General features: G+C 42.9%; 1 protein-coding gene and 1 long non-coding RNA gene across 2 annotated transcripts; one reads left to right on the forward strand and one right to left on the reverse strand.

Annotated features, from left to right (window-relative positions):
* The first annotated feature begins 996 nt into the window (after positions 1-996).
* LOC306814308 lies at positions 997-3,434 on the forward strand. The gene is made up of 2 exons (XR_013777140.1): positions 997-1,232; positions 1,357-3,434. It is a non-coding gene; the product is annotated as an uncharacterized lncRNA (long non-coding RNA).
* On the reverse strand, positions 2,285-19,143 carry IL7R (interleukin 7 receptor). The gene is made up of 8 exons (XM_079330236.1): positions 18,820-19,143; positions 13,961-14,099; positions 12,511-12,665; positions 10,765-10,919; positions 8,881-9,058; positions 7,953-8,043; positions 6,375-6,450; positions 2,285-5,110 (listed from the first exon to the last, which is right to left on the reverse strand). Exons 1-8 carry the CDS (start codon positions 18,908-18,910, stop codon positions 4,625-4,627), a joined length of 1,371 nt encoding a protein of 456 aa, XP_079186362.1. The 5' UTR covers positions 18,911-19,143; the 3' UTR covers positions 2,285-4,624.
* Positions 19,144-26,712: the final 7,569 nt, after the last annotated feature.

Genomic DNA, 26,712 nt, shown 5'->3' on the forward strand with positions numbered 1-26,712 from the left:
TGTGAGAAGTGCTTATTTTCCTGAGATAAATCTGTTCCCTTTTTTTTTATTGAAAACATGGTATTTTTTCCAAAAGCTGCAAATAATATTTTTTTTTAATACTTTCAAAAGCTGGTGTTGGTTTGGTTTTGGTTGGTTTTTATTGTTTTTTTTGTTGTTGTTGTTGTTGTTTTTTGTTTTTTGGGTTTTTTTTGTTTTTTTTTAAATCTTATGTACATTTTCTGGAAAAACAATTAAAAACAATTGTCAGACTGTGTTAGAGACGCTCCAACTTTGTGGCATAGATTTATTCCTTTAGACATTTTCATCAATGCATTTCTGCTTTGTGTCTCATTTTCTCTGTTGTTTGACAAGCCTTTGGGGGTTTTTTACATTCACTCGGTGATGGTCCTGATGTTGGATTAATCTAATTTCACTGTGACATGTAAGTTATGCTGTTATTCAACAATAACCAGATTTTTTTTTCTTTGAGCCCACAGCAGCAGCTCTGTTTCCCAATGAAAGAATCTCAATCCATTAGCCTTAGTGCCATTCAACTAGATTCTGTGTTGGAGATTGCTGCAGCAATACATCAAGTCAGGAGAGTCTGATGTAAAATCAGACTTCCCTGTAAGATGCAAAAGAAGCATTTTCAAAATACAGAGCCTGTTGAGCCACAGTATATAGCCATCAAACTTGTAAACACTGCTAAGAATGATTCTTAGGTTGCAAAAGATGAACTTCTGAATTACTGCTATGGAGTTAATGCATCTGTGAACACTGATGCCTACTTCATTTTAAGGATGAATAAATCCTGGAAACTCTGTCTTTTGCTTTTATTTGCCCAAACTTCTTTAGGGCCATAGACTACAAAGAAGCGAAATATTGCTTAGTTTGTTGTGAGCCTGATGTTTCCCGCAGGTCCCACCTAAGGAACGCTTTTGGGGCTGCAGGACCCAGCAATGTCCAAGTGCTGGGCTTTGGCACGGGCCTTGGTGTTTTAGCAGCTGGCGCTTAGAAGCCAAGGAAAAGCCATCCTGACTGAAACATGGAGCTGCCGCGTGAGCAAGGGATGAAACAGTCAGTATAATTTAGCAATTGCATTTTCTGGCGTTACCAGTTGTTTTCCTGTGTGCCTGTACTTTAGATTTGTTTTGCCAATGCTCTGTGACACACAGGAGTGCTAATTTGGGTGGCTTCATGATCACAGTAATAAGAGGTGTTTGACTCTACAATAATTCTTCACAGAGGTGGTAAGTCTTTTTTGTATCACATTTTATCAGTTTTTAAATGATAGCTTCAGAAACCCCACAACCACAGAGATAACTAGCTTGATTTAGAAGTGTATTGACTAAAATCCAACTGCTTCTCCCCCAGGCTGCAGCACTGCTGTATTGCTGTACAAATACAGGCCTTCAAACCAATAAACACTACTGCTAAGAAGCTGAGAAGGGGCTGTACTCCTGCTCTGCAGAATCACCATGTCTCTTGCTGCCAGAAAAGATGATTTCATAGTCAGCTTCTGCCTGCCAAAAATTGCCCTGGATTCAGCCGTATGTCCCTGCAGCAGAGCTTGTCAGGCCACCCTTTCAGCATTTATTTCATAGCCCAGACTTCACATCAGAGGCATTTAGCTGCACCAGAAGCAGTCCTCCTGCCTCCCCACACTTAGCTGGTCATCTGCTGCCCCACTGACACACACACACCATTTGCATGTGTTATTTCAGCCTTTCTAATATACACAAGAGGAGGATATGTGGTAAACAAACTAACACTGTAAGCCAGGGATGACTATTGCCTTGAGATGTAATTAGCATTTTTCAGCATCATTAGAATTAGAATGTGACTTACTGTTATAACTGACAATACTCTTAAGTTTATTTGTGTACAGCTAAGAGACACTTGCACCTTGCAGGAGAGTGCAAAGATGGGAGGGAGGGCATCTGTGTGGCACCACAGCTGCAGGAGAGGGGCTGGAGCTCGGTGGGAACAAGGCAGCTCCAGGCACTGTGTCATAAGGCAGCTCCAGAGAAACCAGTGCCAGCAAGCTGGGTCTGGGTGTGCAGCTGAGTGAGAGCACTGGAGAAAGAAGGGGGAGAAGGAAAGTTATGCTGAACTAAAGGAAGTGCATGGAGTATGTGAAAGCTAAGAAATATTCCTGTGTGGCTACTGAGGCAAATTTGTACACAGCTCTGGAGAAACTGTCATGTAGAATAAGGAAACTACTTGACACATTGTCCAGATATAGCCATGGCTGTATCCTCATATATGGACTAAACATAACTTGGCCATAGACAGGAAATGCTTGTGGTGTTTCTGGCTTTGGCGCATATTTGGCTTTATTTTTTTCTTTTCCAAAACAAAGCTGAAAGTGGTTACATCTGCATACATCGAACAAATGTGCTACAGAATTACAAAAACTGAAGGAAGCATAGCACATAAGGCAGAAGATTTTCCTGATGTACTTTTGCTTCTTCTTCTATCCCCTTTTTGTTTATCACTGTGTCACTGGAAGAAAGTATTGTGCCAGTATAATCTGTCTGTATCTACAGTCACACTGTGCAAATTCTCACAGTATAAGCATTATCAGCAGCTCTTTTTGAAAGGAAATACAAGCACTATAAAGCAAATGAATGCTCAGGGCTTTGATCTTCTTCTTCTTCTGCATCAATTAATGCTTCATTTGGCAGTAAACAGCAATAAAAAACGTTCTGTATAATGTCACTGGAATGCCTTGAGGCAAATCTGAGGCCCCTTTGCACACAGCAGCTGTTAGGTTCTCCCCACTTGCAAGTTTCCCCGGTGCTGGGCGGAGGTGGAGGAGGTGGAGTGCTGTCTTGGGAAGGCTGGTTTTGGCTTGATGTGGTCCAGAATTGCTGTTTGCTTTGTACTGTCTCCTGCAGCATCAAATTCTGATTCAAACAACTGAGTTTAATGCCAGCCCCACTCTGCCATATATTCTTGAAACAAGGCCACAAGAGATTTTCAGTGATCTGATTGACTGTGCGGGTCTCCTGGCACAAAGCTGTCTCGGCAGAGGCAGACAGAAGCAGCTGAGGTTTTGCAACATCTCCGTGACCATTAGCAGTCAGAACAAATCTGAGCATCTCATCCTCTGAGGATAAGAGAGGACTCTTTTCACCCTTAGACTCTGGGAATGTGAATGTAACTAGGTAAAGGAGAATTTCTAAGAGCTAGAGGAACCGAGACTGCACAATGAGTGAACCCCAAGTCCAGAGTGCAAGAAAGCAGCTTGGATGTCCCATGGCCACACCATTTTGCTGTCATGCAACTGTGTGGCTGTAGCAGCTTTATCTCCAAGTGTGTGCTCCAGAATATGCAGCAACCAAGGATTGTGAAGTGGCTCAGCCATGACGTAATAAAATAATGAATGTAATACAATAAAGAAAAAAGTCACAATGCAAATAAATTTCTAAAAACTTTTAAAAAAACCCCCAAACAAACAAAAACCCAAAGTTAAAAAAAATAGTAAGAAAAGAGAAAGTAATACCAACAAACAAAAAAACAACTCCTGGCAAATTATAAGTCATTAAAAAAAAAAAAAAAAATTAGGTCTTGTGATCACTGGCAAGGATCCACAACATTCTATCCATCTTCCTCTGTTGGATGTTGCATGAGAACACTGCCTGTCCAAATTCATAGTATTTGTGTGCAGTCACTGCCATTGGGAGTAATGCTAGTACACAAACATGGTCAGCTCAGCCTCTGAAATGAAAAGCACTTATGCTACACTAATAATTGTATAAGAGCTGCAGAAAAGGGCAGCATCATGTAATTTACAGACCCAATTCAGCTTCTAGGAAGAGAAAGGACTTTGCATAGTTGGTACATGAAATGCTGAAGACCTCAAAAGTATTAGCAGAAGAACCTGTGGATTCTGTAATTGGCTTAAGGGCAGATCTTTGCCAATAGCAAAAAGCAGTGGCATTTAGGGTTTGCTTTGTCTTAATTCGCATCTCAAAAAAAAAAAAAAAAACAAAAAATCCCACAAAAAAACCCCCAAACCAAAAACTAAATCCCTCTCAGGAAACACCTCCCTCAGGTGGGTCCATGTAACATTTTTACTGGGCAGCTCTCATTGTGGTGTTTAAGCTCCTGAATCCCCAGGCACCCAATACTTGATAGCAACTATAATTTACTGTCTTTTCATCTTTTGACTGACTGGAGGGAGAGTTAGTCTTGACCCACCAGTGTTTAAAAGAGATGGGCTTCTATTTAAAAGGAATTTGTTGCCATATTTCTTGCTAAGGCATTAATAAGAGCTTAGCACTGTAACCAAGAGAGTAACAAAAGAGTTCATTAATTTCTACGAGACATGCTGTGAACCTCAGCTGGGACTGCATTGTCACTCCTCTGGATTAATCAGATTTGAAGATCAAAACCAGGTTGAATTAAATTTAATTTATGCTGCAGTGAAGACTGCTAGCAGCATACTGAATGCTGAGATAGGCTACTCCTCACTGGAATGTAGGAGAACACACTTCCCTGCAGTTATAGCATTGCACTGTGAGCAGAGTGCATGAGGGAGGTGGGAACTCACTAGATATAGGAAAACAAAGCCAGAAAGCTTCAGTATACTGCTTGTGTTAGAGAAAAAAAATGCAGGCTGTAATTCTTGTGAGATTCACTGAATTTTGTAGAAGCTGGACATTGTGACATAGGCTTCCTCATTGCTTGGTGATCTCATGTCATTGTTAGGCAGCATCTGGGATACGGTGTTGTCATTTAGGGGATCTGGATGGGGCTGGCCAGAAGGATCCAGGGGACAAGTGGAGGGAAGGCTGAAACCATCATTGTGCTGGGGCACCCTGTTGCTGTGGCACACCTCATAGGTGCTGCAGCTGCAGCTGCCCTCGGTGGCTACACGCTGGCTGGTGCCCAGGAGCCTGTGCAGGGCTTCGTAAGACACTGGCAGGTTTAGGTTGGTTTTGTCTGCCATTGCAGGGATCATCTTCAGGTCTGATCCACTCCTGAATTTTTCTGGAAGGCCTGTCTCTGGAGCAGTTGATGGCTGCAGAAAGTTTTCCAGTTCAGCTTTTGCCCAAAGCCCGTCCACTTTATGGATATGAACATAACCAAAACTCTCTGGGTTAAAGCTTGTATCAAAATTCTGTGTGGCAAAGGAAACAGCACAGTTAGTCAACAGTGGGTGGTAGAAAAGATACTTTGATAACTTATTTGATTTTAGAAGGGTATTTATTATTACTTTAACTCTAGGTGTAACCCTGAGTAGATTGAACAATAGGTTAGCACAGAATAAACTTACCAGGTGGCTGAAAACCCTTTTCCCTATTTACTTCACTTATCCTGTGTCCCCCTCTGGGTAGTCCCCTGGAGAGGGTTTTATGCTCTATACAGTGTTTCAGAGATGTTAATCTCATGCCTGCCATTTCACAGGAAGAGTGTGCCCACCCAGGTGGTTTCTTTCAGTTTTACGTTCCTAATTTAGCAGCAAGGGAAGTAAAAATTTGCCACAACTTCCTGAAACACGTTAGGAATCCCTGAACTGGGGAGCACAGGGGCTGGGAGAGCTGTGTTAGGCCTCCTAGGAAACTAAGAACATACTAATAATGAACCTGGTATAAACAGCATTAATGACTTACTTGTCCATCTGACTTTTTAACAGGCAAAGCAGCTCATATACTGCACAATATATGAACAATGCTGCTGAGCATGTCAGGGTACATGGACATCACCAGGGATGTTTGCAAAAGGTCCCCATCCAGCCCCATGATCACAGTTTTGTAGAATCACCAAAGCATCTTGGTTGGTAAGGAGCTGTGGACTCCAATCTTCTGCCAGAAGCAGGACCTGAACTAGGCTATTCAGAATCCTATCAAGCCAAGCCTTAAACATATTTCCAAAGGAGAACCTACCTTGTCTCTGGGCAGGCTACACAGTTTTACATTATTTTCACATGAAAGATTCTTTCCTTATATCTGGAAGAAGTTTGCCCTGAAGCAATACATGCTTGCTGCCTCTGGTCATGTCACCACCAGCCTTGTGGTGAGAGCACTTTTCCCATCTCTCTACATACACCTTAGGGATTGGAAAGTTGTAAGTAGCATTTCCTGCTCCAAGCTTCCTTTTCTTCTATAAACAATTCCTTCAGCCTTTCTTCACAGATAACTTCCCAAAACCTCTGTAGTTACTTTGCACAAGTCAAACCTCAGGCACTAGGTCAATTATGTGTTACTTCCATACCCTTCACTGGCATCTGAATTAGCAAATGTGGGCTCTCTTCAGTGAAATGTAGAGGTAATTTCTGAAGGTTGTCCTATTTCATGCAGAAAATGCACATACTGTCTCTCATGAGCATTAGTTTTGTCTCCAAGAGTCTATACTCAGGTGGAAAGAACAGTGGAAGAACATACGTTTTTTGGCTTCTTGCACAGCTGTTCCAGCGTTTTTTTATGGTCAGGAAGGTTTGGCCATACAGCAGGTTTGATCCTGAAACAGCAACAGTTGACAAAAAGCAGCATAAGAGGGCTGTGTTGAGGTATCAGAGGTTCATATTTCATAATTTGTACTAGTTCTCACAAAACCTATGGGCTGGCTGGCATTATCCAATTTAAGCTACAGACATCTGCCCTGCAGCCTTGTTCAACAGGTCTCATTTTAACTGCTCTGACTAGCAAAGTTCTCTTGTTGTGCTGCTTGATACTCTTAGCTATGATGCACGTAGAGAATGTTGTCCAACTGATATTAAATCATTGTAGCATTATAATTATACATGTATATTAATATATATTTAATTTTATTTGTGTATCTGTGTTACTGTATATACGGACATGTATAAAACCCTCTTCTTTTTGAAATTTAAATATCTCGGATCAAAAAGTCTCACCTGTTTTTGCTGCAGTTTTATATAAGCAAAACTTGCAGCAGTTAGAGAACTGCAAGACCCCAGCAACAGTAAAACCCAAGAACAAGAAATCTCAAGCTACCTCTTATACTAGTGAATAAAGCAGCACCAGGGCAGGTAACTCCAGTGTAATAAAACATTTAATTATTAGAATTGTTTGTAGCATGGTATGGCTGAGGCCAACAAGCACTGGCCAGGTAATCCCCATGTGTTACTCTGGAATTAGAACAGCCCAAGTGCTGTCACAAAATGCAGCTCACACAGAGTTGCCTCTCTTGAGCTGGGTGTCATGGACAGACTGCTCTGAATGTCACTGAAGAGTCCTGTGCTTTTCATCTTGCAAAGAGTTCTTAATCTTCTGCAAGTTAAATTTGGATTTTTTTTTTTTTCGTCCAGATACTAGTTTTATAACATTTTAATTAACAGAACTGTTAATTTTCTTAAACTTGTCAGCTCTAGTGAGCCATGTCATTAAAAACGTATTTACATATTTACATATTTACAGTTATCCATTTACTGCTGTGTAGCAGATGTATGAAAAAACCCTAATGCAGACCAAGGACTGATTGGGTAAGGAACATATCCTTAGTCCCAGTTCTGCCTGATCTCGCCTCATGGCTGGCTGGAACAGGATTTGGCCAGGCTGGTGTCTGACATCATCAAGCCCCTGTTGCAGAGAGCTCGGTCCTGCTGCTCCCACTGACTCAGCCTGTCAGAGGGAGAGGTCATCACCCTGGCATGCTGTTTCCACACTTAGGAGTTTACTAAAACCCGCAGGTTCCTTTCTTTTCTGGATTTTGCTTGAAGTTTGTGAGTCAAATTTGCCTCCAGTGAGACACTAAGTCTGTAAGTGTTTTGTGGTGACTTTGGCACCAAAGGTCCCAGTGTTTTGAGCTCAAGACTGAAATCTGGTCCATGTGGCAGGTCATCTTCTGCCTGCCAACACTGTTTCTTGTATTACTTGCCATCAGCTTGATACAGAGTTCCAGAGACAGAGAGACAATAGTTCACAAGTATAACAGGGAAAGCAAGAAGACTGTCAGAACAGGATTGTGTTCCAACATCTTTTCTGATACAAATAGATTACCTGTTTTCCCAAAAAACTACGATCAGTGCAATCATAGCAACAGACAGCATGAATCCCAGGATGGAGAGTATAACCATGACCACACTGCTATCTAAAGGAAAACAGAGAACATCAGCCAATGCATGTAAATGTCTCACTGTTAAGCCATCATAATAGTGATGTCTTTTCAGATGATAAATGAGGAATTAACACCAAGCATTCCACTTGCCTATCACTGGGCTGGTGCAATGGCTCATTTCTCCTGCCTCTGTGAAAGAGGTAAATTATAGGCTGCCAGAGCATCAGCACCTGGCTGAGCTTCAAGCTGGGTTCCCAAACTGGATTAAAGTAGCTTGAAGTGTGCTGTCACCTCCTGTGCACTGAAATCAGCACTCACCGTGTCCTCACAGCAGCACAGAAATTACTTCTAACACCCATAATGGTGAGGGGGACTGAAGGGACCCAAGGACCACAAAGACCACATGCAGTGACGAGATTTTATCCTGTGTTGCATTTGTGACTCGGATGCCACGTTCAAACCCAAGGCCAGGGTCCTGAAACAGGTCATGTTTCACTGCTCTTTGTGCCTTACCCAAAATGCCTGGTGCAAGCTCTTCCTTATCCTGGCAAGCCAGTCAGCATCAAGCAGTGAGTCAGTCTTCATCTCCCTCTGCCCCACACCCTCATGCTCTCATGGCAGCATTTCCTCTGACCTTACTGCCCTGGAGTGAGATTTTAATCTTCAGGGAGAGCAGCCCCAGACCAGAGCAACCCAGCTGCTCTGTGAGTCACCTCATTGGAGTGCTGTGTCTGAGAGGGCTGACCCTGATGTGGCTGTGGGCTCTCCCCTCCCCATTCTCTCATCCCTGCTGCTTCTAAGGCTGGCCAGGGAGCCCAGAACCCCAGCTTTGCTTTCCTCCAGGAGGACCAAAGTGTTTTCAGCCCTTACAGTTTTCTGCAGAGTGCTGCTCTCTTGCTGTCCTGAAGATCTTGGAAGTGCTCCATTCACTCCATGTGCCCTTAAAATAATCTCCATTGGGCTGAGAACGTACTTTCACCTCATACGATGCTTCATTTTCAAGGTTTTGCCCCAGCAATTTTATCTGAAGATATGGTGACTCTATTGTCTAAACACACACACACAAAATACAAATATTTTTCCAGCAGACAGTGGAGAATTATCCTTGAGTTAAGCAAAATATGTGAGATCAGGTGCATCCCTGAAATACTATGTTGTTTACTCCATCTGTCTAATTATTACACAGGTGCTTATCTGGGCATCAGCCTAGTTAAACAGCAGCATAGTCCAGATAGTATTGAGAAGAGAGACTAATGCCAGGTAAAAGCATTTTGGAAAACAGCTGAGAGTATTAACTGTGCTTTGTAGCAGCTGACACTGCAGTAGGAAGTATATGCTTCCCTGAAAAGGCTCAGAGGAGAGATGGAGGAAAAATAAATTTTTGCAGCATATAAAGGCGTGTGAGAGGGCAGTTACAGAGAAGCACAGCTGAAATCCTGCAGTACAGCTCTAGTGCTCTCCATTTCAATGTGTTTTGCTGCCTCCTGAATCCATTTTCTTTTTCCCTTCTTTGATGTTTGATCTTTGTACATTTTCAAGTCTAACCAAGAGGGAGGGAGATATAATCTATGAAACAGAGAGCAGTTAATAAGCAAGCTCTCAGCGATGTCCAGGTGTTAGAAAAGCAAATTATTTGTGGATAAAATTGCCTTGTTAAGGTTTGGGTCTTGACATGCTTCGATGATGTGAGAACTGGGGGGAGGTTAATGAAGCTTGGGAAGAAGGATGTAGTGATGGTAATGGACACAGAGTGCAGGATTTACAGGCCATAACAGAGGATATTTGGCAGAACCCCCAATATAAGGAAGCAACTAATAAAGACAACTTAGTGACTGTGCTGAATCAGCTCTGAACTGGGTATAAGGTAATTCTGGCAGGAGCAGATCATGGCTGTGGCTCATGGCCCACCAGGACAGGAGAGCTACCAACTCAAGAGAAGAGCAAGACTGAGCTTCCTGGCTAATTGGCATGAGACTTGAGAGAATTATTATTCAATAGAAGATGGAATACTAATTAAAAAGAGAACAATATAACTTGTGGCCAAGGAATATTAATTAGTTTGTTTGCTAAAATGTATAAATAGTAGAATGTTTTGGCAGTCAGTGTGCTTGATTTGTGGAATACCACTGACCATCCAGGCTTGTGCAACTTGAACAATCCACATCTCTCTCCAGTGCGTAATTACTGGCATGCTGCACTCCAGATAACAAATCTGATTTTTGTGGACAACACTGTGCTCCATCTGTCAAACCCAGATGTAGTCCAGGCTTTCAAAGACTGTGACTAGCTTTTGCATGGCTGCCCTGGTGAGAGGGGACACAGAGATCCCTGCAGCTGGGCAGCCCCAGCCAGACCCAGCTCACAGGCAGCGCAGCCTCAGACAGCCTAAGGGTGGAAAAGCTGCAACTGGAAGCCTGGAAAGATTCAATGGAAAAGGAGATGTGAGAAAACTTGAAAAATAAGTAAAGAGGTCATACATTTTACTGACTGATGAGCACAGAAAATAACAGCAAAATCACCACAGCAAAGAGCAAACTTAGAATGGCTGAACACACATCTTCTATTCCCACTGCAAAGCCCAAATAAATGAAACCTCTTTTATGAAATTTCCAAATGCCAAGTGTTGCACCTTTCCAAGTTTTCAAATGAAGATCTGCAGAAATGCAGATCTGATAATTTTTACATGATACAGATAATATTGATAATATTTAGTTTTGGAAATTAGTGTAAGCACACCAATACATCCCCACTTACCTTCCAAGTACCTTCTTTCTGCCGGTAAGCTACTTGGTGTACTAATTTGTCCTTTAAGTATTTCTTCCTGGAGTGTGGTGTACAGTAACGAATAAGATACTCATTTGCCTCCCTTTCATATGTGATGTTTATAGCGAATGGAACTTCAGGCTTAACTGCAAATGACAACAAACCAGAACATAACAGGATCAGAATAATTAACTAGAAAATAAACAGGCTTTAAAATGTAAAAAAAGTGCACTTCAAGTTACAGCCCTGCAAGGTGACCTATCTTGAGGAAGAGTTGTCCTGAGTTAGGCAATTCCCATGCTGAGCCCCAGCTCCTCCTGATCCTGTCAAGGATCTTTGGTTTTGACCTGCTAGAGAAGCAGTCTGACCAGCAGGGGAGGTGCTTGTGAGGAATATGACATTTAGTCTTGGAAAGCAATTCCTGAGCATGCCCATCCCTGTGTCAGCTTGAAGGTCTGAAACTCAGTCCCTCTAGCACTAGTCCCTAGTGCTCTGAGATGGAGGCCCCCTGGAAAAACCCAGCTGGGAGGAGGCATTGGGGAACAACCTGTGCTCAGGTGCTACTGTGGCTTTCTGTCAGGGCATTGGGACACAGGGAGCTACAAAGTCTGACAGTTTCAGATAGACCAGAGGAGCTGTGGCTCCAGACCCTTGCTGTGAACCAACATCCAACCTGGTCTGCAGGAAACTGTGCCAAAGACAATCTCATCACGTACATCAAGTCCAAAATGCAGCTCCCAGGGCTCCCCCCACGCCAAGCCTGAGCTGGATGTGCTTGAGACTGCAGGGACTCGTGACTGTGGCACTGAGGCTTCCTGAATTCACCCTGATAAGTGCATCAGCCTCACAGCAACACAGAGCCCACATCCCTCTCCTCTCAGGAAAACACATATAGCCATAAATTGTTCTCACTCCTTCTAAAACCCCCAGATACTTGTATCTTCCACAGTCTTTAGAGTAGGCACTGCCAGAGACGGTCCAGGATGACCCATAAACTAAGAAGCAATGTAAGATTATTACAAAACTATTGGACTGTGGCAGAAATGTTTCACAAGAGAGGGATGTTGCAGTGCCTAGTGCAAATTGGAGACAAAGCAATGTGGCACCAAAGAACAGAGAAGAATCTGTCCTACAAAAAGGCTTCTCTGTCGCCCTTGAATGACACTGGTTACCAAGAACAGTAAATTCTGTGTATTCCCCTCCTCCCCTTGAGTTTCTTATTTCTTGGCTCAGGCAGGTCCCTGGTGTGTGTTAGCCCATTCATAGCTACCAGTGCAGCATACACCTTGTTCACACTACAGGATACACCCCAATGTGAAGTGAGATCTTGCAGCCTTGTGTTCCCTTTGCTACTGGGCTCATGCCATCCGTGGATGGCCAGTCCCTAAACTGCAAAATTCCTAGTCACAGATAACAAAATGTCCCTGCTTGGCAGTTCATCCACACTCAGGAACAGCTGCTTCAGCCAGGGATGGCATTCAATCTATGTCCAGGTCTGGGAATTGTCACAATCAGCCTGAATTCAGCCACACATTTTGAATGTAAGTTAATCATGCCCGGCTTTGAAGGAGGGGAAACACCACACTCTGCTAACACCCCAATCCACACCAGATGCCCTGCTAAGATGCTATTTTATGGTGCCTTTATGTGATCTAGACCATTAGGCTTTGTGCTGGGCTATTTTTAACCCAGTAACCCCTATAACTTTAAAACCATCCAAAATGTTAAGTGTCTCACCAATGTCAGTTATAACCAGACTCCTGCAGACCCTTCTCTTCATCTCAGAGTACATGCAGACATCTCTGTTTGAGAGTATATCAATGAACTGTATGAAGAACACATCCTCCTGTTTCTTCATGTTGGAGCAGGCATAATCATTGTCTTCCTTGGTACTGCAGGCCAAAGTGACATGACAATCATTTCTTCTCAGTGTTAATATGACTTGACTACTTACTCTAAGGGATGGATCCTGCTTGTTCATTTCACTCATCTCACTGAAGTGAGACTCCATGTGAAATAAGAAATGATGCAATACAAATCAGGAGTTTGAGAGATTGATGGTATTTTTTCTTGTGGTCCTTGAGCACAACAGTGAAGTGATGTGAATCACATTAAACATCATGGAGCTCTCGAGAAAAAAGTGCAAATATTTCATTGGTGGTGTGTGCTGAAACATTTCCATTTTTAAAAATTACCTTCCCACTGCTATTTTTAAATATAGGGCAATGTGTTTTGATGCTCTTTGAAGATAAAGATTAACTTCTTACTGACTTAGGCAGCAGCAAATAGAGGGTCAACAGTCAGCCTTGCCATGAAGGAATCACATGGCAGTTTTAAAACTTCTTTTCCATTTCTTTGGCTCCCATGTTTGAGAACTGCCGTAAAACTTCAGTCAAAACCCATTAAGAAGTCCCATGAAAATAGAAAAATTCTAATAAACTATGAGTACAAAATGGAAATAATTAGTGACTAGTATATAAAGATTTATAAAAAATACCCACTTCTTATTTTGGTTGCCACACAACTTCCAGTTTCAGGAAAAACAGAAAAAGGGAAAAGGATCTGTATGCTCAAGAAACAAAATTTGATCTTCAGCTTGGCACAGCAGTGAAAAAAAGGGTGGAAAGAGTTTCAAGGCCTCAATAGGAAGTGGAGATGACTGATGTGTTTGATAAGTGTTGGAGGTTTGTGTGCTTGTTCTAGTGTATTTCTTGTATGCCTCTGTGTGCAAAGACTATAGCTGAGTTTTTTTTAACCTAGATGAAGGCATTTTTTCGGATGTGGAAAATTAACCTTTTGCTGAAGAATTTTCTGCGGCAAGGATTTGTGTCTTCAAAAACATTTTTTAAAATACCATTTAAATTAAAGAAAAAGGCTCTCAGTTCATGCTGGGCTACATCCATATTACAGGCATTTCAGAGCAACAGAGGCAAGGTCAGAACTACTGGAGACATCATAATCCCCTTTAGAGACCCTTCCAGCTTGTTCTTTTTCTCATTAGGGAGTCATGTTCTGCTTCAGTAAACTCTTCTTCTTTGCTGAATAGAGTACTCAAACTTGGCAAAATGCTCTGAAGCAGGATTTTGTCTAGCTTTGCTGCCCGTGTTTCCCTGCATGTGGCAACGTGACTCACTAGTGCTCAGCATTTCACTTCCCAGGCATTTACCAAGGGACAGACAGCACTTACCACAGCGACAGGGTGTCGTTAGTGTTGTAAGGAGGCAGCTCGGTGAAATTGCAGGTCAGGCTGCTAAAGGAGTCCTTAATTTCCAGCTGGCTGAAGCAGTCAATGTCAAAATTGTCTGGTTCATCATCCCCGAGAGTCCCTAAGGAAGTATTCACAAGATGTTACTGAAATAAACCCATGAGAGTATTAATTTGCAGATCCATTGTATATAAGATTGTTTCTTCATGTGGTTGCCTGAAAGAAAGAGGATCAACCCACTTGTTTTGTACAAAGCAGAGAAGCCTTGTCCAAAGTGAAGTTAAAAGTTGTTTGCACCTTTCAAGTTTCCTCTCCCTGCATGCCAGTGAAGTCCACCCACTTGCAAGAATATTTTGGTGCCATGAGGCAGCTAAGCCATATTTTAATTGTACTGGAAAGCTTTCTGAAATGTCACAAATTTGGGCTCAGGAGGGAAATCTTAGACTTTGTGCCAGAATGCACGGCTTCCTTCAAATTTGCTTCAATGACTAATAACACAATCATGATTTGACTATAAGCATAACTATAAAGTCCTACACTTGGCAGGTATGAGGCCAGTGATGCAAAAAATGACGCTTCTGAGAGAAGGCCTCTCTGGCAGAAAATGAGGCCAGTTCAGCCTCATTTCATAAAATCTCAGCCACTAAGCCAAGTGGGTGGGGAAAGGGTTATTGTCATGACCTACTGAATGGATCGTAGGGACAGGAATGCCTCAGACTCCTTTCACCAATGCTTAAGGGCAGCTATCATGATACATAAACATCTTTCCTGAGTCAAGGGATTATGCTCGATCCCCCACTCAGTCCTCTGCTACCCATTCCTTAGACAGGTCCTTGCTCCACTGAGAAAGAGAATCACAGAATCAAAGAAAGGTTTGGGTGGCAAGGGACCTTAAAGATCATTTTATTTCATCCACCACAGGCAGGAATGACACCCACTTAGGGGTCCATCCAAATTGGCCTTGAACCCTTCCAGGGATGGGACATCCACATCTTCTTGGGGCAGCTTGTTCCAGAGCTTCACTGCCCTCTAAGGACAGAGTGTCTTCCTAACATCTAATCTAAATCTCTCTTCTGACAGTTTAAAACTGCTCCTACTTGTCCTATTGCTATCTGCTGTGGGGTATCAGTGACTCACAAACAGAGTGGGCCTGTTGAAAAATTTCCAAATGAAAATCCCTCCCAGAGAAAATGATGGTCAACTTTTGCATCTGCAGTCAGATTTGAGTAAGAGAAGAAGTCCAGAAGCCAGTCAGAAATGCAGAGAAACACACAAAAGCAGTTCAGGCAGAGGCTAGGAAGGGGGCTGCTACTAGCACCCATGTTGGGATGGGAACATCTGATACTGCACTAATCCAGAACCCACAGGGAAATCTCTCCCCCATGAGTTAGTATTTAGTGGCCATTTGTCACCATGAGCAACTGGTGCTAAGAAATTATTACTGGTCTTCTCAGCACAGCTCAGGGAGCCCAGATCTCCCTGAAGGACCACAAATGCAGCATCCTCTACCAGTGTCGCTGCTTTGACAAGAGAATCTGTGCAGGACAGACACAGAGGGAGACAGAGACACAAACAACGACACAGACACAGAGAGATGCAGAACAAGTAGAACAAGTAGATCCTGTACAAAGCTGCTGTATTTAACCATCATATTAATGACAGAGGCAGAGAGATCAGCCCAACTTTGGAACAAGTCCTGCAGCAGTTTCAGAGGTGACAGTCCTGCCCAGTGCAGCCCTGAGCCGTAAGAGCAGACACGCTTGCACTGAAGTATCTACCATATACAGTTGCATAGTTGTGGGTAAAAGTGTGTACATAAAAATATGTGTATTCAAAATTTGGGGGATACCAGGTAAGCTGAAATGAATCTGTTTAAAATGGAAAACAACCCACCATATTTTATACAGATACATACATTCAAAGCTGACATGCACAGGTATATCATATTCTAAGATTTGACTTGCAACTGCCAGGAGACTTGCTTTATGCTCAAGGCAATATCAAAACTTAAAGGTTAGGATGAGTAATCTGCCCCTCTATACAACTGCTTGGTGATCTCTGTATTTGCAAACTATATATACCAGTTTTTGCATCAACTCAAAAACCTGACAATCATCCTATTAATAAATGGCTTATATAAAATTTCAACTATTTACTACTGATTTGATGAAAAGTTACAGAAATTTGAATTAATTCTCTATCAGTTTGGTTGCAAAATGAAAATAAGAAAAGGTTTAATCTTGCAGTTCAAACAGTCTTTCAAGGTTTAACCAACTCAGTGCAATGTTGGTGCCACCTGGAAGGAAAGCTGACTTTAATACTTAGACACGGAACATTCCCATTATGATTATACTGTTCCTTATTCATGGAAATAACATAATAATCATAGAATATATGATAATTAAACCTCAGGAACAGTGTTGAGAAAGCAATTTGAAATGCTATTTCTGCTATGTTTTCCATGGGCTGACTAATTTTTTTGTCTGACATAAGTTTCAGCCTCACTTCTGCCCTAAACCTCAGAACCACCACGCACAAATGTGTTTGCTAAGTGAATGGTTTTGGTGAGTCTGACATGACTCATACTGCTAAGGACACTTCAGTCAACTAAAATTTACAAGACTATGTAATATTTGAAGGCCAGACCAGGCAGAGCCATGAACCTGGATCTACTGAAATCAAGGTAGGGCTTGGGAAGGAGTGATTCTGAACTGAGATAAAAACTGCTCTCAAAGTTAAAGTCATGGCAGGTCCTCCATAGAAACGGTTCTCTCTTGGGTTCGGACAGCATCCATCAGGATGGTTCAAACCACAGCAGGAATCTCAGGAGCCTTTAGGAAGAGAAGGATGTTAGCAGAAGCTGAGGACTTGCCTCAGCTGTATGCTTAGAGCTGCCAGGACTGACAGCAATGTGTGACACCAAGGGCACAGCCAAGCACTGACTGCCCATGAAGGGGTAATGTGAAACATCTAGCACTGATGTGACCCAGGCAGAACCTGTTATAGTCACAACTATAATCTGCTACAGCTTAGATGTGAGTTGGACAAACCCTACAAGTGTGGGTAGGAGGACCCCTGAGGGTGCCTTGACCATAAACCTCCTGGGCCACCTGCACCCTCCCTGCCTGCCCCTCCTTAGCCCTGCCTGTAGCTCTCCAAGGCCTTTTGGGGATCTCTACCACTTCTTCCTGGCTGGATGACATCAGCTGCAAGGCAGCCTGATGCTCAGAAGACAGGAGGAGATGGAGGAATGTGCTGCAAATAGCTCTTCCCTCCTCTGCCCGTAAGAGTGCTCATAAGGGCAACTTCATGCCTGAGTTGGCTACTGGCACTTTGTAAGGAGGCAGGGCAAGTCAGAGAGGCAAAGAATGGAAGTCAAATATCTGTCATAGGTGATTTTACCCCAGGTTATTTAGTTTGTTGGCCAAACACAGGAGATTCATAAGGAAGTCATGAAAGTTGCTAATTGCTCAATGGGGATTTTCTGAATCTGTTTTCAAGTATAAGGAAATTATTATTTACTCATGTTAGTGACAAAACAAGCAAAGATCTGATCATATCTGATTTTAGGAAGCCCTGAAGATTTCAGTGACACCAACAATAAATCACTAACATTGAACATTCAATACCATAGTTGCTCTCCAAAGCTGGTTTCAAACAGCTGCCAGTTATATGAATAAATGACAAATAAAAACCCCAGGGTGGTCAGAGTCAGTTCTGAGCCAGTCCCTGTTTTCATTTAATGAAAAAACTTACCATGCATACCCTGTCTATGTACATGCATATGTATGTACAACTGTCTACATGTGTTAAAATACATAACACCCAGGGAAAAATTAGATTACCTAACTGAGACACAGCACAAGAACACTTTCTCCTCCTAAAAACTGAGAACTCTTTTGTTCCCAAACAGTGGAGCTCTAATCTACTGGTGATACCCTAAGTCCCCCAGTCATAGTGCACAGTGCGTAGTGCACAAACTCTTGTCATTGCTGTTTGTTTAGTACGAGACAAATAAGAGTTTAGCAGATCTGGGACTGAATCTCTAAATCAAATTTTTTATCTCTCTGTCAAGAAAATGAATAGCAGCCTAAAACAGTGAGTTTATTTCTGATTATTATGTTTTTATAGTCTGCCTATTTATGTTTTTGATCTTGATACTGCTAGATAATTTTCACTTCTTTAAATGAGATCATAAAGTCTACAATGAGGCTGAATTTAAAGAGTTGTTAATTTATAACTATTTGTTGAATAGGGGATGAATTCTGTTAATGATGCGCTGTGAGAACCCCCTGGCTGAGTTGCTGCATCAGCCCTGCTACGAGGGAGACTGGGGCTACATCCCAGATATACAGCTGATGAAACTGTTTAAAGAAAATGTAAAAGCTTGGCTTTTGAAGTGGAACAGCTTGGGCCAAGTTTGCATTACATGAAAACATTTTATTTGGAGGAGACTGGCAAGAGCGAAAGAAGCCAGAACCTCAGGGCTCTCTAAAGGCAGCTCAGAGTGACCATGGGCTGCAGAAGGGTGAAGTTATCCCTGTTCCCAGGAGTAAATCTCCACAGGGACACTAGCTACAACAAGGATTAACAGGGCCACCACTGCATGCCCCGTGCCCACAGCTGCGGTCTCCCTTGTTTCATGTGGATTTGAATGCTACAAGGACAGCAGATCTGGGGATTAAATTAAACAGGTATGTCTCAGCTCTACCTCAGGCACTGGCACTAAAGACAGAAGTTAAAACACGAATGCATTTAACCACACAGTCGCATTCTGGAGCTCTTAACTGAGGTTTTTCGAGATCATACGTGAGTGGAAAGACGAAGACGAAATGACTCACCATCACCGTCTGCTGAGGTGCAACCACTTTCGCCCAGGGCGGTGTGCAGGACCACGGCGAAGACGCTGAGCACAGTGCCGGGCTGCGCCATGCTGAGCGCGCCGCATGTGTGCAGCGAGCGGGGCTGCGTGCCAGGCCGCGCCCGCTTTATAGCGGCCCTCAGCCCTCAGCCTCAGCCCTCAGCCCTCAGCCTCGGCCGCACCTCGGCACGGGAAATGTAAACATGCCTACGCGCGAGTCTGGCAGCGGGCAGGAAGCCAAAGAGAGCTGCTGAGCTTTGACTGCGAAAAGCCTCCCGCTGCCGGGCTGAGCGCGGTCTGGAGCGGGCCTGGCAGCTCCCCCGGGCAAGCCTGGGGAGGGTCGGGAGTGCGGCTCAGGACAACGCTTCTCCCTCACTCCTTCCGCTGCTGGCTTCCCTAAGAGCTTGGCTTAGCCCTGGCATCCACTTTGCTCTCCACAGAGATGCACAAGTCCAAGGCAGAAAAAACTTCCAGATATGAAAAATTAGGTATGATTGCTTTTGTTTATGCTCTAACTACCAAGATAGGAAGCAGCACTCTCAGCAGGTGATTCTTTGCTCTTGTGAGACCCTGGCTGGAGCACTCTGTTCAGCCCCAACACGAGAAGGACACATCATGTTGAATCAAGTCCAGAGGAAGTCGGTGAGATGAGGAGAGGGCTGGAACACGCCCTGCACAGACAGGCTGAGAGCTGGGGCTGTTCATCCCACAGAAGAGAAGGCTTTGGGGAGATTTTATCTCATTTCAGTATGTAAAGAATGCTTATAAGAAAGATGGGGAGAAATTATTTACCAGGGTATGTAATGACAGGACAAGAAGCAATGCATTTAAAATAAAAGACGATAGATTTAGATTGGGCATACAGAAGAAATTCTTCCCTGTGAGGGTGGTGAGGCTCTGGCACAGGTTGCCCGGAGAAAATGTGCCTGTGGAAATGTTCAAGTGCAGCTTTGAGTAACGTGGTCTAGTGGAAGGTGTCCCTGCACATGGCAAGGGGCTTGGAACAAGGGAATCTTCAAAGGTTCCTTTCAACTCCAAACCTTCTGTGATTCTACTAAGTCCTGCATAAGGCGGTGCTGACTCAGAAAAACCTGCTATTTAAAAGACGAATCCTGCAAAACCTGGCTCCTAAGAGCAAAGTGGCACATCTCACATTTTTTTCAGGCTTTGGACAAAGCAAAAGTGGAAAGCAAAAGACAAAGAGGTGTCAGATATTTCCTTTGCACCCTTTCTGTGGCTGGATACGCCGACGCGCACTGGAGCGTAAAGCAGGGCTGTGCACAGGGCTGACTGATGTGGCTAACTACAGATGAGCTGACAGCCTGAAACAGAAGAGCAAGCTCTGGCACAGCCCGGGCTGCACCAGAAAAAACCTTCAGGTTGGAGGTGTAAAAGAAACTGAGGGCAAAGTCTGTAAAAATGCCCAAGCAAACAGAAAAGTGATGACACTATAATGAGGCTCAATATGAAAGGTTTTTTGTTTGTTTGTGTGGGGTTTTTTTTGCAAGGAAATAATTGAAAATGCTCACCAAAGTGAAGAAAGCTCAGGTTTTGTAGGTAGAAAAGTTTCCTTAGAAAAGTTTCCTTCTTTCTAGGACATCAGGGACTGTCCTGCAGTGTCTCTTGCTGCCCTAGGCAAGGGGCACTGGGTAGCCAAGGCACTTTTTCTGGACTCCCCTGCCCAGTTTTAACAGGAAGAAATGGCCCCCTTCACACAAGAGTTCAGCAAGCTTGACTGGAAGATCTTCAAAATCTGTATCCAGCCCCACCTTATGAAGCTTCCCTGGGGCTCCCCACAAATTATTCCCTGCAGGTACACTAAGCCTGGGTAGGTACAGAAGGGTGGGTTGGGCTCTTTGGCCTGCATGTCTGCATTCACTGTGTGTCTTGCTGTGTCAGGACTCTCCTTGCTTCGCTTCTGTCTGGCCAGGGAAGAGCACTATTCATTTTGTCCTAACACAGACATTAAAAGATGAAATCGAAACCCCTAAATGCATTTATTTCCCTCCACTGAATTAAGAGAGCCCCGGGTGAGGCAGACTGGCTGTCTGCTCAGCAGACCTCTACAATCCCTCCTACCCAGCAGCAGGAGAGGGACCTGCCTGGCCACCCACACACAGCAGGAGCTGGATGTGGTGCAGGGGCCACAGAGCCACTGGAGGTGGCACCACCATGGGCTGATTGACCCTCATTCAAGAGCTGGGCTTGTTTTACAGACCTGTTTGTGTCACTGTTAAATTCACACAGTATCCCTTCAAGAGATTCCCTCTCTCTGAGGCAGCTGAGGGGACTTCAGCAGTTACTGGTACTCCTCTCATGCTCAAGTTTTCTGTGCTTGACCAAAGTACATTGCAGCCAAACTCGAATTAGTGAGATTGAGTCCTGATGATTTCTTATACCTAAGGCCCTCCCCTTGCTTGCTTTAGCCTAGCTGAGAATTTAAACACTTTTCTTATTAATGTTTCTTATCATATTATTCTAAAAACCCTCAAGGTAATTTCTACCTCATTTTCAGCCAGAAATGTCATTAAAGAAAGGCTCTCCTGTGCAAATTGGTCACTATCCAGAAATTACACCTTCTCACTTTAAATTTGTCTTGTTTATAATTGAGTGGGCTATCACTTTGATCTTTTTCTTTTTTTCTTTTTTCCTGTTTCAGTAGGAGCAAACGAAAAGAAAAAGTCTTTTCAGACATAATATTTTTGTTGAACATGAATAATCTTATTATCAGTACCGTGCTGCTCAGGGGATTTCCATGTTGTCATGGCTGCATTTTGTCTGGGTGGGGAAATGAGGGACCACAATGAAAAGAAAAAAAAACTAGTATCGAGAATACCCTGAAGCAAAAGTACACTTTGTTTTACTTCTGCACCTCTGCTTCAGAAACTGTTTCATTTCTAGGAGATATTTGAGTCTGTCCGTCTCACCTTGTTGCCTTTCTGTAATGTCTGGGACATGGGAAATTAAATCTGTAAGTGTAAATCTTAGGACAGCTGAAGGGTTAGTACCCAGAAGAGGTTGGAAGAAAGATGGATTACTTTTCACTTGCAATAAATTTACACTGCTTCTGCCTCCTCACTGAAGAGTCCACAAAAAAACCCAACAAGCCACCAACAACAAAACCAACCCACAAAAAAAAGCTCTTCGGTTTAGACAGGTAACTTTTGAAGGTCCAGCCAAAATGTACCTTGGCCTCATTGGTGTGCCAGTTCTCTTTGGGTCCCAACACTGTTTTGGAGCTTCTGAGTCATTGTACCCCCTTTTACATTTTTAGCCATTAATGAAGTCCAGGTAACAACCTCCACGATTATGAAAAATAAGTTTTCCAGTGCCCTGTGGTGCATAAGTGTGGGCAGTTCATACAGTCAATTTTCTGCTCCTCCAGTGCTTTCTTGGATTATCACTTTTGTTGCAGCTGTCAACTAACCAGATGTCATTCACAAGTTAGCATCCATTTTTGCTTCTTATACTGTTTGTTCACTCCTGGGTTTTTTTCTCCTTAGGATGCAAAAGTATTTTTTGATTCTGCTTTGGCTCCAAAAATTGCAGGAGGTTTCTGCACACATGCTAAATTTACATCTCCTATCAGTATCCATTTACAAAGATGAAGATGAATAAATCCCATCTTTTTGTCAACAACACTTTTCAAAAGCTCCAGTTCAGGAAATTCTTAGAACCGCTGTGAGAGATGAGTGGAGTGGATCCTCCAGAGACATCCCAGTATGCAGCACTGGAGACAGGACATGTGTGCACTTATGGATGGAGGATACAGACAGCCTTGTGTTTGAGGAGCTCAGTGGTGTGTGCTGGTTAGATACCCATGATCCAACTTGGGACTGGGTGTGGGGAGAACTTTTTTCAAGTTGGTCATAGCTGGCAGGAGCTGTTGGGCTTTTTGGCCTTCTCTAATGCACAGGGATTCCTCTGTTCCTTGGGCTGTTAATAAATTATCTGATTATATCACACAGTCTCATCAGAACTTGTATTATATAAATGCTCAAACAGACTTCATACTTTGATTTTTATTTTTTTAACCAGATATACCAGGAACCAGAAAATTTCCAGCCAGCTTCAGATGTGAAGAGAACATTAAAAAAAAATAAATTCTAGAATCTTCTTTGTTTTTGTTGCTTTCTGGCATTTCTTGCCCTTACCTGCTTCGTTTGTTGCATCTGTCTTCTCCCTGGAAGAGACATCTCTTGACAAGTGTTCAGCTGAAGGTCTGTGGGTTAGCCTTGGGCTGCTCTGAGAAATGTTCTGCTGGGACAAGAGCAGGAGCATGTGGGAGCCAGACTTGCTAAGGCAGCATAGTCATGAGCATAATCGAAGCCTTGGGTGAAGAACAAAACCCTGAGATTAAATGGATTTACTCTGCAAGACATTGTGTTTCACTTATCACCAAATTATTTTGATCTGCAGAGTGTGAGAGCAATGCTGGGTGGCAGATACAGTTTGTCACCATATGGTCCTGAGGAATGGAGCCTTGTGTGACAAAGAGAAGAATGTTTTGAAAATTTTTTTGAGCTGCCTTTGAGGTTTTGCCACTTAAAATTGCTTTGAACTTCCCCAGGACTCATAAATTGGCACCATAATAACAAGAAGGACTGTTATACTGAGGGAAAAATAACAGATAAGCTGGAAAAAACACTGCTGGTTAAAGTACAAAGCAGGAGGAACTGATATGCACTTTGGTCAGGCATTCAAATATTCTGAGATCAGACTGAAAAACAACAGGATAGACTGAAAAAACTGAACTTTTTTCTCCTCTCCTTACCTAGAACATACAGCAACAGCAGAAACAAGAACAGTCATGTTAAATGCACTTCTTTTATTTTCTTACTAGTTTGTAAGTCTTCAGAGTGCTCAGAATATTATTTTTAATTGTCCTCTACAATAACCAGAGTTAAAGCATAAAGACATGAAAGCTTAAATTGTTTTCAATTAAATTGTAATTGTTTTAAATTGTTTTAGGTCTAGAAGAACATCTGCAAGATGTATTAATCACTTTTGAGATCTGGTAGAAAAGCACCTGTACTTGCTCATATACATTTTTCAGACAAAATGTTGGACCAAAACCCTGTCATTTTGGTGACAATGAGACATTTTGTGAATGCATTTTAATTCCATAAAATGTTTCATTCTGACCCCTTCAACTCTTAAATTAAAGTTTAAGATTTTCATTCTTTTAAATTAATTTGGTTTTAGAATTGCCTTTAGTTTCAAAATGTGAATTACTAAAAACTGGTTTGGTTTCATCTGAATACTTTCTTTAAGAATCTGTCTACACCAGCTGCGGTTGCTTTTGGATATTTAATATCTCACCATAGCCTTCCTGCATGCAGACCCCATTCCAGAAATAAATGCCAAGGGAATGTAGGAGGCACAATTCCAATATATGAGTAGTACATGACTCAGAGCTGAACTTTTTTGTAAGCTTCAGATGAAAAACAGGCATAGACCTCAGCAAAGAGGAAAAAGGGAAAGAGCAAACAGAAGCAACATGATGGACAGAAATAATCTTGAGGAAGCTGAGGCCGGTGCCATGTGTGAAAGAACAAGAGGAACCTGAAATAGTGTTTGTAATATTTATGTTTATTGTGCTCTGGATGTGGGCTTCCCCACCACCAGGTGGGAGGGCGGTGGGTGGGTGCAGTGTGCGCTGGTGGAGCGGCCGCCCCTCCTCGGCGCTGCCCGTCCCCCGCTGGGCGGGGGAGGCTCTGCCAGCAGCGGCTCCTGCACTAACGGAGAGGAACTTCAGGGGAGCAGCTGGTGTGGAGTGCAGGTGTTGTGGCACAGGCAGGATGGCCCCTGGGGAGCTGGGGACAGGGGCTGGGAAGGACCATGGCTGCTGAGCCGGGCGCCCTGACGAGAGGCTGACCCTGATGGTGTTTGTTCTCTTGCACCATTCCCATGGGTTTTGTGCTGCAGCCCTCAGGCGCCAGCCCCGCTGTGTCCTGGTCCTGATCCCTGCTCCCAGAGGGCCCTCACATAGAGGCAAGTCCTCCAGGGATGGGCTGAGGAGGATGGTGTGTTTCTAAACCAAGGTTTGTGCTGTTTAGGTGAATGTGAAGTGGACTTGGCTAGCAGCTTGGGTGGATCATACTGCCGAAGGCAGCCTTGAATACCTACAGAGGTTCCCTTTGCTTCTCCTTGCCCATCTCAGCACATCCCAGTCTTCCAGTGGCTCAGCAAGCAGCACTGAAGAGGCAGCTACAGCCATGCTCACTGTTAGCCACAGGGATAATAAAATTAATTAGTTAAATATACCATAATTGAATGTAGCCTTGTTGGTAAGTCTAGAGTCACTAAAATATACTTTGAAGAATGTTTTGTATAAAATGTTTATCTTAAGCAAATGAACACTACATAAATATTTGATAACAAAGTCACAAAGGAGGGCAATAATTTGAATGCTTTGACATTTAAATATGTTTAAAAATCTATTGCCTAGTTTAAAACTGAAAAGTAGAGGAACTGAAAAAATCAGACAAGAAAATGAAATTATAACTGATTGTAAACAGATATTATCAAAAGTAACAGAAAGGTATGTTGGTTTGGCCCAAGTTTTATGCACTGAGATGTTTAGATGTTCAAAGTTAATTACATCTATATTGTACCAATTATATAGAAATAATGTTTGAGATATCATCAGATTAATGTCTGTAAACCATGGGAAAATATATGACATCTGCCTGAAAGATTCTCCTGCTCTTAAAGTATAAATGTGGGGGTAGGTAAATCTCCATAACAGAGAAATATAATTATACATTTTCCCCCCTTTCATGATGCCAGATAATAAATATGCAGAAAGGGCATTGATTTCAGAGGGCTGTGGCAGGACCCCATCTGGCAGAACTTGGCATGGAGATCTGTTGTCATTTTGTCATAATAGAGACCATTCAAAAACCACACAGAGATGCTTTCACATTTGGAAATTCACAAACTCCATCAGATTTCAGTGCTGACCAGAGTGACACAGGATGCATTCTCCAGGCTGGCTCTCAGCCCAGCTACCAGCAACAGGCTTCACTCTTCTGTCTGTGCCCTTTGGGAAACCTCTTTCTTTTAATCTCTGTAAAGCCTGCTCCTGGCTGCTTTTGGCTTCTACATTCCTGCTGCAAATGCCCATTTGCTGTCTCACTCCCAATCCTCCCTTCCCTCCCCTCTCTCCTCATGCTCTGCATTTCTCTTCAGTCAAGCTCAGGGACAGAGCTGCTCTTCCCATGTCCCCCAAGACTGGGCAACAGGCAATGTTTTGCCCTGCTTCTGCCAGGGCAGGGAACAAAGAATTTTATTTAACCACCAAAAAAAAAAGTGATGAGCCACTGAGAAAATGTAGACCTGCTGGGTACCTCCCTAATCTCAAAGAACACATTCTTTTGTGCTTCATATTTCTTGTTTCATTTTAACTGTCTCCTCCCCCATGCAGAACAATGCAGGCAAAACCCGCAAACCAAGGATGATTAGTCTTTCTTTCTCTATAGATTTAAATTGGTTTGTGTTAATGATGTAAAAAAATTAAAAGTGATGCAGGACTGAAATCTAGAACATAGCATCTGCTCAACAGAGTTCTTCAGCTGTGGGGTCCAACAGGTCTACATAGAACAGCAGAACACAGTTTGACTTGCTATTATTATTATCATTATTATTATCATCATCATCATAATTCTCATAGTTATTATTCTCATTATTGTTATTATCTACATGGCAATTCTTTGTGAGTGATTTGCTGTGACAGTGAGTCTCTACTGTGGAACTAGATGGGACTAACAAGCCTTTCTAGCTCTCATTTGCTTCACACTAAAATATATCAGAAAAATATTCAAATGCTCAAATTTCACCACAGCAATGTAGAAAATGTAAAAAGAAATAT

Source organism: Erithacus rubecula (assembly GCF_903797595.1).
Source record: "Erithacus rubecula genome assembly, chromosome: Z".
Taxonomy (NCBI): domain Eukaryota; kingdom Metazoa; phylum Chordata; class Aves; order Passeriformes; family Muscicapidae; genus Erithacus; species Erithacus rubecula.

Bases quoted from the DNA above. Each gene is read 5' to 3' on its own strand.
- IL7R (XM_079330236.1), bottom strand. From the start codon at position 18,910: ATGGCGCAGCCCGGCACTGTGCTCAGCGTCTTCGCCGTGGTCCTGCAC. The intron at 12,666-13,960 runs GTAAGTGCTGTC...TTTGGCCTGCAG, and splicing joins AACGACACCCTGTCGCTGTG to TACCAAGGAAGACAATGATT. The intron at 9,059-10,764 runs GTAAGTGGGGAT...GTGTGTGTTTAG, and splicing joins AGAAAGAAGGTACTTGGAAG to ACAATAGAGTCACCATATCT.